Raw genomic sequence first — 16,624 nt, 5'->3', positions numbered from 1 at the left:
TTTGAATTTTTGAACTTATGTTTACAGAGCCATAAATATCCACAGTAAATTATTTATTATATAAACTCTGATAATTAAATAACACCATTCCTACATCCATAGACCATATTTAGGAAGTGACAATTATATTTTGTTTCTACCTAACAACACCACACATTATCTGTGTATATGTATAAATAGAGCTTAGCACTACAGAAAAGTGGCTTCCACAACGTGGAGCCCAACACACCGAAGAAATCTAGCAGTAGTATAGTATAACCATTACACACACAATAATTAATAAAGAGTATCTGCCAATCAGATTAATTATTAATAATTAATGTGTGAATTTAGAGCTGCTCTCAGCTTCTTATTATTGTAAAATAAATAAGTTCCACAATATAGACAAAATTGTATTGGTTATTTATGTATTTGAAACTAAAAGATCCACCAGTCTCCCAAAGTTTTTCCAATGAGTCGACCCTTTGTAAAAATATTGCGAGATGACTTCCACCATAGTTAAGAATAAGAACAAAAAATTAAAAATAAGAATAAACAATCTCAGTATTCTAATACATACATAAATGCTAGAAGGTAGTCCTAGTTCGGACATGTTATAAATAAAAATAACTATAATTACATCTCATATCATGAACATCTTCAAAAACATTAAATAAAAGAGTTATGTGTATTTGTGTGTGTTTATTTTTTTTTTAGCATATAGTCTGACGTCGTACCGACCATGGCCGTTAAGCCCGTGTTCCGCACCGCCAGTACCGTATCCCGTTTTCGGAGCGCGCCCCTTGCCCAGCCGAATTGAGTCAGGCGAGCGCCTCGGTCTTGACCCCAATAGACATAATGATATTTAAAGGTACGGAACCCCAGAGACTCGAACCCATAATTCAATTAAGGGAAAAGCCATTAGTACGAAATTACTAATTACCCGACATGTAATAAGTGCGTCGTAGCCACTCCGGGCGAGTACACCACGCACGGAGCAGACAACAAACCTCATTAACAGTCACCGCGGCCACTGGCCTTAATTAAAATGCCCGTGACTATGATCAAGTCAGAATAGGAGAAATCCCTCTAAAACAATTCACAGTGGGACAATATGTTAGTAAATTTACTGTCGCCAACTTGATGTCACAATTTAAATAATTAAATACATTAAAACCATTGTTAAACCTTAAGCACCCAATTACCAGGTGCTACATTTTAATTGGGCACCTGGAACATGTTTTAACTGGTAATAGAGTAAATTAAATTAATATAAGTTTTTTGATGCCGACTCACAAAGAAGAGAAAGTTTCACTTCCTTGCGAGGCGGCCATGTTCGGCAGTCTCCAACCACTCTGCGCCGGGAACAGACATGTGTCCGTGGGCAGCATCCAAATTTCTTTCTTTGATTATTTTATTCTATACTAAATTTTTTAATTTAAAACCTCTTATTAATTCATCGCTGCCCACGTCGACTCGGCGCGTATTTTACGGAACCGGGCCTATCCCGACCGTCTTCATCGTGATACCGCGCTGCGTATCGTATCACTCACGTAAGTGTTTCGCCGAACTTAGGAGCCCACTCATCGACCCCCCCCCCCCCCTCCCCTGCACACGTTAACTTTCGGCGCTGGCCGTCTCCAGCGAGCATCGACCCACGTCCCGCGAGACTGCCGCGGTAACCATTGTCACGTAGTGTTTTGTTTAGTGTTGGTGAGAATTTTTGTAGCAGGACTGAACCGCGGAGCGGACTTGTAGAGTGTACCGTGTACCCACATGGACCCCCGGTGAAACTCCCAAATTAAATGTATTCTCGCCAACTCGTATATCATTTTCCGTAATTTCCCGTCCTCCACACGGCCGAGCGGCCTTCACAGTCAAGGTAGAACCATTCAGGTTACATTCAAGCCGTTTACTTGGCGGGGCACGCGGGGGCAGAGTACCAACGGCCTAGCAGCCCGCTAGCCTGGCGCCCCTCCGGAAAACAAGAGCATCGCGACGCCCGTAGCGCCCGTCAGGTACCCGCCGGGCTTTTCACAGAGGTCGGGTGACGGCAAGTCATCATACTTTCTTTTTCACTACCTACACAAATTTCCATACATTTTAACATCCTTTATGCCAGAATGCAGCACTCATTTCTTAGTTGCCAACAAAAAAATGTTTTCACATGAAAGGGTTTTTACCAACTAAATATTGGCTGCTGATCCCGAATCATTGCTACAATAAGGTAAGTGTGTAGTCCATTGAGTTTAGAAATTGCAACCATTTATATCAAAGTCTGTGTGGCAGAGTTATGTTCTATGGCAGAGTTCACTGTCTAACAATGATCATGTATTGTCGTTGGCTGGTCGACTGGTCCCTGAAATGGTCTCGGAATTGCCGGCTACTCAGGGTTTCGGTAGAGGGGGGGTTCAGGCCGTGTGGCCGAGGGATCTAGTCTCCAGAATTAAAAGAAAATCAAATAAAGTTTCCAGGCCCTTTATACACATTTGAGCAAACACTTTACATGGGGTTGCGGCGGGTCCACCTGTGACAATCTCTATAGGGCGCAGCCCGGTTCCGCGCAATTTTATTATACTGAAATTATGGGACGTCCCTCCTTGACGATAAATACCCAAGCAGCAAAGATTTAAACACGCAATGACTTGAGTTCAATATGATAACTGTCCAACTGTACAACACATTGACTAGGGAGACACATAAAATAGCAATACTTGTGACTGCGATTGTCCAATTTACCAAAAATACTCCACAACTCGCAAAACTTAAGTTCAGAACACGCTTGAGAAAATGACTATGACTATGACGCGACTGGAAAACTGTTGATACCGCGCCCACTCGTGTCCTCTCTTACCATTACGTCCGCTGCCTCTCGTGCTGGGTCCACGACTGACTTCCCACTAGCGCAGAGCAACCCGCTTCGGTGACCGCTGACGACTCTTCTCCTCCTCCACCTCGCGCGCCCGAGCGCCCGCATCTTTCCCCTCTCCCACGAGCCCGCGGAACACGATTGGTCACAGGCGGAAGCCACGGGCTTGACGCCCGGTGAACAAATACAACGCATAAAACTTCAAATGAAAAATTAAATAAAATAAAGTTAAAACAAAATATTTGCAATAAATTTAACAACAAAATATATATAATAAAAACAGATGTCAAATCCTTGACAGAAAGTTGCGCGTCGCACGGCACCACACTCCCGATGCACTAATGATGCAAGAGATGGCGCTGAGGCATAACGGCCTGAAGGAGCCGGGGGGACACTTGGGCCGACGTCAGTATGATATTTAAAAAGTTTACAAAATTATATGAGAACTGGATAGTTTAGAACTATGTTAGATTACCTGTGTAGTAATGTGCCTGTCTAGTTAGTGCATCCTGGTTGAGATGCCGTATGTGACGGATCTAGGGGAGAGTGTGGGCGTCTTGTCAGAGGGTGCGCCGGATGTGTTTTACCAATGTTTCTGTAGACTGCACAAACTGTAAAATTAAAATAAATAGAAGAAATAATTAAGTTATATTATTGTTAAGATGTTTTTTCTTTAAACTTAAAAATGTGTATTTATATATTAATATTATGTATTTTCAATGACAATGTCTATTGCACCCCGTGTCTAATGACAATAAATGTTATCAATTATCAATTATGAACACAATATTGACTTATACGTTCAACTTATTCGTTATCTATATTCATGTAAGTTTGAAAAAAAAATTAATTAGAATTTTACATTTACTATTGGGAATGAATGCAAAAAAAATATTAATGGCACATGTATTATTGTTAGAACGGCGAAGGGGGAATGTGGCACTAAATGTCAAAAAGTGTGACTTAATAGAACACAATTTCCTCCCTCGGCTCCTAACGTATGAAAAACATGGCTGCGCTCACGAGAAACGTGAGGGCATTTTTCAAACTGCAAGGAAGTGTTCTAAAGGATGTTGGTAATATCTGTCACGGTATGCGATGGGTTTTATTTGTGTAATTTATGTTGCAATAGTTTACATGAATATCTTAGTGATATAGTTAATTTATTTAAATGATTGACCCAGGGTTCTGCCGAAGTAATGCCCCGGCACTTTGCTTGATATAGTTATATTAATTGTTGGAGGTGATGTATGTAAATATTTCAAGAAATATACTACTTTTAGTATATTCGCTTTCATAAAGCATACACGAATTAAACGCTGTCATTGCGTTAATGCTAATGTGTGTAGGTTATGTTTTCAATTAAGATACGTTCTTACTAATAAATGTGTGCTTCATAAAAAGGAATATACCTGGAGTGTACCTTTAGGCCCGTTCTGCAATGAGGTGGATCTGCCAGAACATTTCACTGTTGCGTTTATTCTGCTGCCACAATCCACAGAAACGTAATAATGGCAACCAATATGATTGCCTTTCAAAGTAACGAAATTTTAATTGAATAAAAAAATATATATTCTTTAAGATTATAGCTGGGGCAGGATGTACATGTATAATAAAAATAAACCACAAAGTCAAAATAGAACCCTAGATATGTTTTAACATGAAACAATTTTTAACAAATTTGGAATATAAACGTGGCCACCGCCACAGCCAAATACTCTGCTTCCATTGGTCTCACGGAGCGATGAAAACTGAATAGCTCAGCATTTCTGAGCTAATCTGTACGGGTCAGTCTCCTGCTTGCCGTTGTAGAAACATTGTTCTGTGAGATCTGTCTCCATTTACGTGATTCTTCTCTGTTGACATACCTGTGTAGAACGGGGTTTAGTTGTAATTAGAAGGTGCCACTCTAAAAAAAAAAGTTAATCATCTCAAAATGAATTCAGTTCCTTATTCTATTTAAGTTATAATATTGAGTGAGGTGCATTCAGATGTTTTCAAGAACTTCACATGTAAGCAAGCATTTTACGTTTGCCTGTGCGGTGACTTGACGGTCACCATGCTTGGGTTGAGGTAAACGTATGGTATTTGTGGGTTAAATGATGGTGTAACATTATTGTGAATATATCAGGAAATGTAGATGTAGTGATGTTTATTTTTTTTTTGTGCTTTAGTAGTGTAGCTGAGACTGTTTTCAAAGAGATATATATGCCTGATTCTGTTCCCACTCTTCTGTTTATTTGATACTAGCTTCAACATTATCCTGTGGTTTCCCAGAGATCCTTAGAAATACAGCTTAGTCAAGACTGTTTTCTAAAAGACAGGGCTGTTTAATGAATTTTATGGCCGGGGCAAGACTGTTTTTCTTCCTAGTTGGTTTTCAACCTGAATTGTGCCTTATAAGGTTGGAAAACCAATTTGTGCTGAATACAGTCTTTGCCCCAACCGTAACAAACTTACATTAAACATCCATATATTTTAGAAAACAGTCTCAGCTATGCTGTATTCCTAAAGTATCTCTAGACAAGAGGATCATGTTGCATCTAGTATGAAGTAAACAGTAGGTCAGGGACAACAGGATCAGGCATATCTCATTGAAAACAGTCTCTGCTATTCTATCAAAGCACAAAACAAATGTACGAAACTATATTTACATTACTGGTAATATTTACAATAATTTAACACCATCCTTTAACCCAAAAATACTTATTTTTGCATGTGGCTGAAGCAGTAGTGTTCAGTGTTTATCGGGACTTAACAATAGCAGCGGCCATGATATCGCATAGGCAAACATCAAATTGTTAATTGCATGTGAAGTTCTTGAAAATATCGAAATGTGCCTCAATATTATAATTATAAATTAAATAAGGAACTGAATAAATATATTTTTGGTTGTTTGCCCTTTTTTCAGAGTGGCGCCCCTAAACTAGACAATTACTTTCGTATCATAGTAGGGAGCATTGGTGGGAGCCAATTTTGCTTGCTTAAGGCTTATTAGGCCCTCGGCTACGAGGATAAATTTCCGATGCTAACACATCTGTTGGCCGTTTTCAGAAACACAGGGCAAGAATGAGAAAAAAGTTCAACTGTTGTCCGTAGGACAGCGCGTCAGTCGAACCTTTCCTCCTCCCCACCTCCCACCACTCCCGGGTCTAATCTTTATCTTTGACACCAAACACTCGTGTTGATACCCGATTCTCAGAAATGCTGAGCTCGTCCCATCCCTGGTTGTCGTCCTCTACGTTGTTGCCAAACTGCAGACGGAGCGATAGAGTTGGAGTGCAGTCTACGGCATTTTCGGCTCTGTCAAAATGCCAAAGTGGCGCAAATTTATTTATTTAGTTATTTATTTATCGTCTTCATTGGTGGCGAAGTTAAGGCGGTAAGCCTTTTCTTACACTTAACCACTTTTCTGCAATTACATCAAATAGTGGAATATTAAAAATTAAGCATTATATAAGCAGATGTTGACTAAATATTAAGAGAAAAAATTAAAATTTTAACTTAATGTTCAAATATTAACTATTACCAAAGATTCAACCATAACTAATTTAAAGTAATTAAAAATTAAGCATAGACATACATAAAAAGGGAAGTGATTAAACATACAGCAAATAGTATTTAAAAAAAAAAAAAAAAAAAAGGTGCTACTACATTAAAACCAGTCACTCGCACATTCACACACAGATTCAAGCAATAGGGTAGCGCCGATGGTTAGCAGGTGTTACAAAAATGTTTTTCAGCCTGTACTTAAAGGAAGCTAGATTTTTTGTTTACCTTGTCGCTTGGTCTAGACAAACAACCTTTTTTTTTTTATCAAGAAACTGAATAACGGTGTTAAAAGTAAGAAATCGTTGGCAAATTTGGTACAGACATCAAGAGTGGAGAAACACGGGTGAGTTAAAGCAACACCTATTATTTAAAACAGTTAGACAAATGGGTAAAGCTCTCAGGAACATTGTATTTAAATGTCTCTTAATGCGTAACAATAAAGACACATTTCCGGAGAACAATCGCATATCCAAAAAAAATTGGTTGTCTGTAAAGTCGGTTTACGGACGATAGTTTAACGTGACGTCATAACAAAATATTGATGAAATGATTGCATACTTTTATGAATAAAATTGAATCATTTTTATTGAATTATCACTATTTTGTATGGATACAAAGAAGGAGTGAAATTAAATCTACAATTTAATTGATAAATTTACTTTTATTTGCACTCATTAATTCAAATATGTTTATTACTTTAACGAAGAGATTATTTTAACTATAGCTTTTATACATGTTTGCTATTTAACTTCTTCCAATCTGTGTTATTCTGTTAAGGATAGGACGATGATAGGAAAAGTAAAAGTAGGAAACGAATGTGAGTGTTTCAAGTTTAATGTGCCTCGAAAAAGTTAAATCGATGATTGTTCCGATCGAGTGGAATAGAGATAGATGCGGCGCAAGCGTACAATGAGCGTAACGGGACACAGCGAAACGGGACAATGTGCGTTACGGGCCTTTTTTTCGTGCGTGCAGCCGGCGTTCATCGATTTATTAGACGTTGCCACGTCAAAATAATTTATTCACGACTAATAAGTAGGGCCATGAAGTTCGCGAAATAATTCTAATGCCCATTAGACCGCAAGACGGTATGCCCACGCCAACGGTTTCCTCCTTGTGACTGGTGGCCGCCTGCAAGAGAAGACAGCCCTATTTCACCGTGCCGTTCAGAACTCTATGTTACTCCGCACCTTCAACTTTGATATCGATTCATATCAAAGTTGAAAAGTCAAAGCCCATAGAAACAAACACCTACTTCTAACATATACTTGGTCGGTTTAATGCAATATTTAAATGTACTCTGAATATTAAAATTTGAGTATAGGGTAATAAATTACTTACGGATTCTAGGGCGCCAATTTACCTTCATAAACTGTATATCATTGTCCTGTCCAGCCAAATCTACCATGAAATATAAATATTAACTTTGTCAGATCTATATTAGTAGTATGTAAATGACGGACCGAGATCAGGCGCCAGGCGGTGGATTGAGATTGTCGGTCCGCCATCTTGGTTTGTGACGTCACGGCGGCAAAAATTCCTCAAAATTCCTCAAAAATGACTCAAAATGACTCAAAATTTCCCGTTTTCGAGGGAAAAATTCCCGTTTCGAGGAAAAATTAGGATTTCAAAAAACCACAAATGTCTTTTGCCTTAGAAAGAACACCAATTCCTAAAATAGGCTTAAGCATCCTTAACTCAAGCCTCAGTTAAGCCATTTCTAGGAATAAGGATACCTTGACCTTTGACCTTGACCCCGACGGCCATCTTGGATCCACCATCTTAGATCCGCTATTGTGTTCTCGAACATTCCGTCGATGTGTTATCCGCCATTTTGAATTATGACGTCACCGTTGCAATTTTCGTTACGCTCGCCATCTTTAACTTTTTTATTATCCGATTTTAATGAAAATTTTTTTAAAAATTATAAAAAAATTCACTTAAAAAATTTTAATTAAAAATATCGAAAAAACATATATTTACGACACGGAGCTCGGAGTCCTCGGTTCGAACCCGGTGAGGGCAAAAAAAAATAAAAATGGTGACCGATCCTTCCCCTGTGGCGGGGTGCTGGCAGACTGACCCCCACCACTTATGTCAATGCACATATACCATCAGGTAGTATGACGTCATGTCCGCCATCTTGAAATTTGGACGCCATCTTGAAAATCTTTATTTATTATCCGATTTTAATGAAAAAATTCCAAAATTCATCAAAAAATTAACGTATTTAAATTCTGTTTGATTATATCGATGTACGTCCTTGGTTCGATTCCCGACGAGAGTAAACAGTCGATCCTTCCTCCATGAAAGCTACCTAGACTGATCTATCACCACCAATACCAAGGTATATATCGTCAACTGGTATGACATCATGTCCGCCATCTTGTCTTCATCCACTGGAGACCACCATCTTGTTTTCGTGTGCTAGAGTGTGCCGATATCATGTAGTATAATTATCTGGTCACTACACCTTTGACCTTGACCTTGAACTTTGACCTTGACCTTGAAATTTGACCTTGAACTTTGACCTTGACCTTGAAATTTGACCTTGACCTTGAAATTTGACCTTGAACCTTGAACTTTGACCTTGAACTTTGACCTTGACCTTGAAATTTGACCTTGACCTTGAAATTTGAACTTTGACCTTGACCTTGAAATTTGACCTTGACCTTGAAATTTGACCTTGACCTTGAAATTTGACTTTGACCTTGAAATTTTACTTTGTCCTTGAAATTTGACTTTGTCCTTGATGTCCATCACGGATCCGTCATTTTATGTTCAGTACATGCTACCAGGAGCGACCACCTGCTGGAGTACACCATCTTGTGCGTGTACTCGTATTACCATCATGCTAGTTTTATTCTAACATGCTACAGTGCAGTAATCATTTATTACTGAGGTACCCACCATCTTAAAATTTGACCGCCATCTTGAAATCATGTAATTATTTAGCTAGAAATGCGGGAAAAATTCCAATAGTCTCCGAAAAATTCATTTATTAATTTACAAATCGAATCGATGGATCCCTGTCCACGGTTAGATTCTTGACCAGAGACAGTTGTAACTAATTATTAAATAAATGTTAGGTTCTGTTTTCCATTACCTTTCGCGGAGTTTATTAATCATTCACTCTACGAAAATCAACTCAAGTCAATATACCGGACCAACGAATTAAATCAGTGCCGATTAGCCTATTATGAAAGTCTAATTTTTCAATAATCTGAATAACATATAAGCCGTTCATGTACAAAGCCACACATATAGATCAATTGCCTTCAGTCCAAGAGACCGAGTCATGTCATTATCAGACGTATAGGCTAGTCATTTCAGGACCACATGACCTTCGTAATCCATCGTGACATTTTTATACATTCTAAAGGACCAAGTAACCTTGTAAAATATTTTAGTAACACCAAGAGGTGATAAACTAGTAAATATTCAATCACTACATTTTGTACTACGCGCAGTCAACAAAAAAGGAAGCACCAACAACGAAAAGACAGCACATTTGGAAGCACCGACTACGAAAAGGCAGCACATTTGGAAGCACCGACAACGAAAAGGCAGCACATTTGGAAGCACCGTCATCGAAAAGGCAGCACATTTGGAAGCACCGACAACGAAAAGGCAGCACATTTGGAAGCACCGACAACGAAAAGGCAGCACCGACAACGAAAAGGCAGCACCGACAACGAAAAGGCAGCACCGACAACGAAAAGGCAGCACCGACAACGAAAAGGCAGCACATTTGGAAGCACCGACAACGAAAAGGCAGCACATTTGGAAGCACCGACAAAGAAAAGGCAGCACCGCCAACGAAAAGGAAGCACATTTGGAAGCACCGACAAAGAAAAGGCAGCACCGCCAACGAAAAGGAAGCACATTTGGAAGCACCGACAACGAAAAGGCAGCACCGCCAAAGAAAAGACAGCACATTTGGAAGCACCGACAACGAAAAGGAAGCACCATCAACGAAAAGGCCGCACCGCCAACGAAAAGGAAGCACATTTGGAAGCACCGGCAAAGAAAAGGCAGCACCGCCCACGAAAAGGAAGCACATTTCGAAGCACCGACAAAGAAAAGGCAGCACCGACAACGAAAAGGCAGCACATTTGGAAGCACCGACAACGAAAAGGAAGCACCATCAACGAAAAGGAAGCACATTTGGAATCACCGACAACGAAAAGGCAGCACATTTGGAAGCACCGTCATCGAAAAGGCAGCACATTTGGAAGCACCGACAACGAAAAGGCAGCACATTTGGAAGCACCGACAACGAAAAGGCAGCACCGACAACGAAAAGGCAGCACATTTGGAAGCACCGACAACGAAAAGGCAGCAGCGACAACGAAAAGGCAGCACATTTGGTAGCACCGACAACGAAATGGCAGCACATTTGGAAGCACCGACAAAGAAAAGGCAGCACCGCCAACGAAAAGGAAGCACATTTGGAAGCACCGACAAAGAAAAGGCAGCACCGCCAACGAAAAGGAAGCACATTTGGAAGCACCGACAACGAAAAGGCAGCACCGCCAAAGAAAAGACAGCACATTTGGAAGCACCGACAACGAAAAGGAAGCACCATCAACGAAAAGGCCGCACCGCCAACGAAAAGGAAGCACATTTGGAAGCACCGGCAAAGAAAAGGCAGCACCGCCCACGAAAAGGAAGCACATTTGGAAGCACCGACAAAGAAAAGGCAGCACCGACAACGAAAAGGCAGCACATTTGGAAGCACCGACAAAGAAAAGGCAGCACCGACAACGAAAAGGCAGCACATTTGGAAGCACCGACAACGAAAAGGCAGCACCGACAACGAAAAGGCAGCACATTTGGAAGCACCGACAAAGAAAAGGCAGCACCGCCAACGAAATGGAAGCACATTTGGAAGCACCGACAAAGAAAAGGCAGCACCGCCAACGAAAAGGAAGCACATTTGGAAGCACCGACAACGAAAAGGCAGCACCGCCAAAGAAAAGACAGCACATTTGGAAGCACCGACAACGAAAAGGAAGCACCATCAACGAAAAGGCCGCACCGCCAACGAAAAGGAAGCACATTTGGAAGCACCGGCAAAGAAAAGGCAGCACCGCCCACGAAAAGGAAGCACATTTGGAAGCACCGACAAAGAAAAGGCAGCACCGCCAACGAAAAGGAAGCACATTTGGAAGCACCGACAACGAAAAGGCAGCACCATCGACGAAAAGGAAGCACATTAATTTGTCATTGACTGCAATATTCATTGGTTCCAATATTCATTGGCTCCAATATTCATTGGCTCCAATATTCAATGGCTCCAATATTCATTGACTCCAATATTCATTGGCTCCATCAGTCATTGACACCTACAGTCTTTTGGTTCCAAAAGTCTTTTGGCCCCAAATATATTAGGCTAGAATTCTTCGAGTCTAAGAGACTATGAGACCACATGGCTACAGAACTATGTGACTACGAATCTTCAAGTTTACGAGACTGCGAGGCTACAGAGCTACGAAGCCTCTAGTACGCAGGTTTACGTGACTGCGAGGATACAGGACTACCAGTCTGCATGAGTACTTGACTACGAAGCTACTTGTCTACAAGGCTACAATTACAGCATCTGTTTTCGTCAGAATTTTCTCTTTTGCTTCAACTGCACCACCAGCATTATGTTATAAGATTACAAGGCCGCCTGCTTACGTAGCTTCAAGTCTACGAGGATACTTGGATACGTAGCTTCAATTCTACGAGGTCCTAAGACTTCATGACTACGCGACTTCGAGCCATGAGGTTACGAGATTACGTGACTACGAATCTTCATGTTTACGAGACTGCGAGGCTACAGAGCTACGAAGCCTCTAGAAAACGAGTTTACGTGACTGCGTGGATACAGGAATACAAGTCTGCATGAGTTCTTGACTACGAAGCTACTCGTCTGCAAGGCTCCAATTGACACATCTGTCTTCGATGGAATTTTCTCTTTTGCTACATCTACGCCATCAGCATTATGTTATAAGATTACAAAGCTACTTGCTTACGTAGCTTCAAGTCTACGAGGCTCCAATACATCATGACTACGAGACTACGAACCATGAGGTTACGAGACTATGCGATTGCAAGTCTTCAAGGTTACGTCATCGCGAGGCTATAGGACTACGAAGCTTCCAGAACGCATGGTTACGAGAATGCATGACTAATTGGCCGCATGGCTACGAAACTTTATGTCTCTGACTGACTACAATAGCACTATTCAGTGGTGAGAGTTAATTTATTTCATGCAAAGGTACTTGCTGCAAGCAGTTCCGCTTTTCAACATCAGATGACGTCACGTTTTGCTTGCAGGTAAAATAATATTTATTTATTTTATGCGGGATGCGGGTTGTTCACTATCGGTCGCATAAGAAGAATGGCATCGATAGTCTTCAAGGAGAAGGAAGTTCGTCCTTCCTGCTAGTGCTTCTCAGATTTCTCACAGTCCGCCATCTTGGATTGCGACGTCACGGTTGCTATCTTGGATGGGTGTGACTTTGACCTTTGACCGAAACCGCAGGAATGATCGCAAGCACACGGATTAACCATCATAATATTGATAAGAATAATCAGGAGCACACGGAGAAAACCATCATAATATTGGCAAGAATAATCAGGAGCACACGGAGAAAAACGACACATGTTTTCTTTGATATCATAAAATTACAGAAAAAAAATATTTAAAAATAAAAATAAATTAATAAAAAAATTTAAAATAAAAACAAAAAATACATAAAATTCTGGCTTGTACTAGAACTCTATCTTTGCTCAACAATGATAAGTTTACAAGCTAGCAGAATCAGTTTATGTATTTATTGTTTTTATTTTAAATTTTTTTATTAATTTATTTTTATTTTTAAATATTTTTTTTCTGTAATTTTATGATATCAAAGAAAACATGTGTCGTTTTTCTCCGTGTGCTCCTGATTATTCTTGCCAATATTATGATGGTTTTCTCCGTGTGCTCCTGATTATTCTTATCAATATTATGATGGTTAATCCGTGTGCTTGCGATCATTCCTGCGGTTTCGGTCAAAGGTCAAAGTCACACCCATCCAAGATAGCAACCGTGACGTCGCAATCCAAGATGGCGGACTGTGAGAAATCTGAGAAGCACTAGCAGGAAGGACGAACTTCCTTCTCCTTGAAGACTATCGATGCCATTCTTCTTATGCGACCGATAGTGAACAACTCGCATCCCGCATAAAATAAATAAATATTATTTTACCTGCAAGCAAAACGTGACGTCATCTGATGTTGAAAAGCGGAACTGCTTGCAGCAAGTACCTTTGCATGAAATAAATTAACTCTCACCACTGAATAGTGCTATTGTAGTCAGTCAGAGACATAAAGTTTCGTAGCCATGCGGCCAATTAGTCATGCATTCTCGTAACCATGCGTTCTGGAAGCTTCGTAGTCCTATAGCCTCGCGATGACGTAACCTTGAAGACTTGCAATCGCATAGTCTCGTAACCTCATGGTTCGTAGTCTCGTAGTCATGATGTATTGGAGCCTCGTAGACTTGAAGCTACGTAAGCAAGTAGCTTTGTAATCTTATAACATAATGCTGATGGCGTAGATGTAGCAAAAGAGAAAATTCCATCGAAGACAGATGTGTCAATTGGAGCCTTGCAGACGAGTAGCTTCGTAGTCAAGAACTCATGCAGACTTGTATTCCTGTATCCACGCAGTCACGTAAACTCGTTTTCTAGAGGCTTCGTACCTCTGTAGCCTCGCAGTCTCATAAACATGAAGATTCGTAGTCACGTAATCTCGTAACCTCATGGCTCGAAGTCGCGTAGTCATGAAGTCTTAGGACCTCGTAGAATTGAAGCTACGTATCCAAGTATCCTCGTAGACTTGAAGCTACGTAAGCAGGCGGCCTTGTAATCTTATAACATAATGCTGGTGGTGCAGTTGGAGCAAAAGAGAAAATTCTGACGAAAACAGATGCTGTAATTGTAGCCTTGTAGACGAGTAGCTTCGTAGTCAAGTACTCATGCAGACTGGTAGTCCTGTATCCTCGCAGTCACGTAAACCTGCGTACTAGAGGCTTCGTAGCTCTGTAGCCTCGCAGTCTCGTAAACTTGAAGATTCGTAGTCACGTAGTTCTGTAGCCATGTGGTCTCATAGTCTCTTAGACTCGAAGAATTCTAGCCTAATATATTTGGGGCCAAAAGACTTTTGGAACCAAAAGACTGTAGGTGTCAATGACTGATGGAGCCAATGAATATTGGAGTCAATGAATATTGGAGCCATTGAATATTGGAGCCAATGAATATTGGAGCCAATGAATATTGGAACCAATGAATATTGCAGTCAATGACAAATTAATGTGCTTCCTTTTCGTCGATGGTGCTGCCTTTTCGTTGTCGGTGCTTCCAAATGTGCTTCCTTTTCGTTGGCGGTGCTGCCTTTTCTTTGTCGGTGCTTCCAAATGTGCTTCCTTTTCGTGGGCGGTGCTGCCTTTTCTTTGCCGGTGCTTCCAAATGTGCTTCCTTTTCGTTGGCGGTGCGGCCTTTTCGTTGATGGTGCTTCCTTTTCGTTGTCGGTGCTTCCAAATGTGCTGTCTTTTCTTTGGCGGTGCTGCCTTTTCGTTGTCGGTGCTTCCAAATGTGCTTCCTTTTCGTTGGCGGTGCTGCCTTTTCTTTGTCGGTGCTTCCAAATGTGCTTCCATTTCGTTGGCGGTGCTGCCTTTTCTTTGTCGGTGCTTCCAAATGTGCTGCCTTTTCGTTGTCGGTGCTGCCTTTTCGTTGTCGGTGCTTCCAAATGTGCTGCCTTTTCGTTGTCGGTGCTGCCTTTTCTTTGTCGGTGCTTCCAAATGTGCTGCCTTTTCGTTGTCGGTGCTGCCTTTTCTTTGTCGGTGCTTCCAAATGTGCTTCCTTTTCGTGGGCGGTGCTGCCTTTTCGTTGGCGGTGCGGCCTTTTCGTTGATGGTGCTTCCTTTTCGTTGTCGGTGCTTCCAAATGTGCTGTCTTTTCTTTGGCGGTGCTGCCTTTTCGTTGTCGGTGCTTCCAAATGTGCTTCCTTTTCGTTGGCGGTGCTGCCTTTTCTTTGTCGGTGCTTCCAAATGTGCTTCCTTTTCGTTGGCGGTGCTGCCTTTTCTTTGTCGGTGCTTCCAAATGTGCTGCCATTTCGTTGTCGGTGCTGCCTTTTCGTTGTCGGTGCTTCCAAATGTGCTGCCTTTTCGTTGTCGGTGCTGCCTTTTCGTTGTCGGTGCTTCCAAATGTGCTGCCTTTTCGTTGTCGCTGCTGCCTTTTCGTTGTCGGTGCTTCCAAATGTGCTGCATTTTCGTTGTCGGTGCTGCCTTTTCGTTGTCGGTGCTTCCAAATGTGCTGCCTTTTCGTTGTCGGTGCTTCCAAATGTGCTGCCTTTTCGATGACGGTGCTTCCAAATGTGCTGCCTTTTCGTTGTCGGTGCTTCCAAATGTGCTGCCTTTTCGTAGTCGGTGCTTCCAAATGTGCTGTCTTTTCGTTGGTGGTGCTGTCTTTTCGTTGTTGGTGCTTCCTTTTTTGTTGACTGCGCGTAGTACAAAATGTAGTGATTGAATATTTACTAGTTTATCACCTCTTGGTGTTACTAAAATATTATACAAGGTTACTTGGTCCTTTAGAATGTATAAAAATGTCACGATGGATTACGAAGGTCATGTGGTCCTGAAATGACTAGCCTATACGTCTGATAATGACATGACTCGGTCTCTTGGACTGAAGGCAATTGATCTATATGTGTGGCTTTGTACATGAACGGCTTATATGTTATTCAGATTATTGAAAAATTAGACTTTCATAATAGGCTAATCGGCACTGATTTAATTCGTTGGTCCGGTATATTGACTTGAGTTGATTTTCGTAGAGTGAATGATTAATAAACTCCGCGAAAGGTAATGGAAAACAGAACCTAACATTTATTTAATAATTAGTTACAACTGTCTCTGGTCAAGAATCTAACCGTGGACAGGGATCCATCGATTCGATTTGTAAATTAATAAATGAATTTTTCGGAGACTATTGGAATTTTTCCCGCATTTCTAGCTAAATAATTACATGATTTCAAGATGGCGGTCAAATTTTAAGATGGTGGGTACCTCAGTAATAAATGATTACTGCACTGTAGCATGTTAGAATAAAACTAGCATGATGGTAATACGAGTACACGCACAAGATGGTGTACTCCAGCAGGTGGTCGCTCCTGGTAGCATGTACTGAACATA

General features: G+C 41.0%; 1 protein-coding gene across 7 annotated transcripts in view; it reads left to right on the top strand.

The window, feature by feature from the left end:
• Positions 1 to 3,816: 3,816 nt before the first annotated feature.
• The window catches only part of LOC134540156 (pentatricopeptide repeat-containing protein 2, mitochondrial-like), a 60,528-nt gene continuing 47,720 nt past the window's right edge, over positions 3,817 to 16,624 (top strand). For 3 of the 7 annotated variants that reach the window (XM_063382694.1, XM_063382696.1, XM_063382692.1), the window contains exon 1: positions 3,830 to 3,939. In XM_063382694.1, the coding sequence (XP_063238764.1) occupies positions 3,849 to 3,939 (91 nt within the window). In that variant the 5' untranslated portion in view covers positions 3,830 to 3,848. Of the gene's footprint in view, positions 3,940 to 16,624 lie in introns of all 7 variants that reach the window. The other 4 variants (XM_063382698.1, XM_063382695.1, XM_063382697.1 and 1 more) reach the window with 3 other exon arrangements.

This window comes from Bacillus rossius, chromosome 16 (genome assembly GCF_032445375.1).
Source record: "Bacillus rossius redtenbacheri isolate Brsri chromosome 16, Brsri_v3, whole genome shotgun sequence".
Lineage (NCBI taxonomy): Eukaryota > Metazoa > Arthropoda > Insecta > Phasmatodea > Bacillidae > Bacillus > Bacillus rossius.
This window is presented reverse-complemented; position numbering and strand designations above follow the sequence as displayed.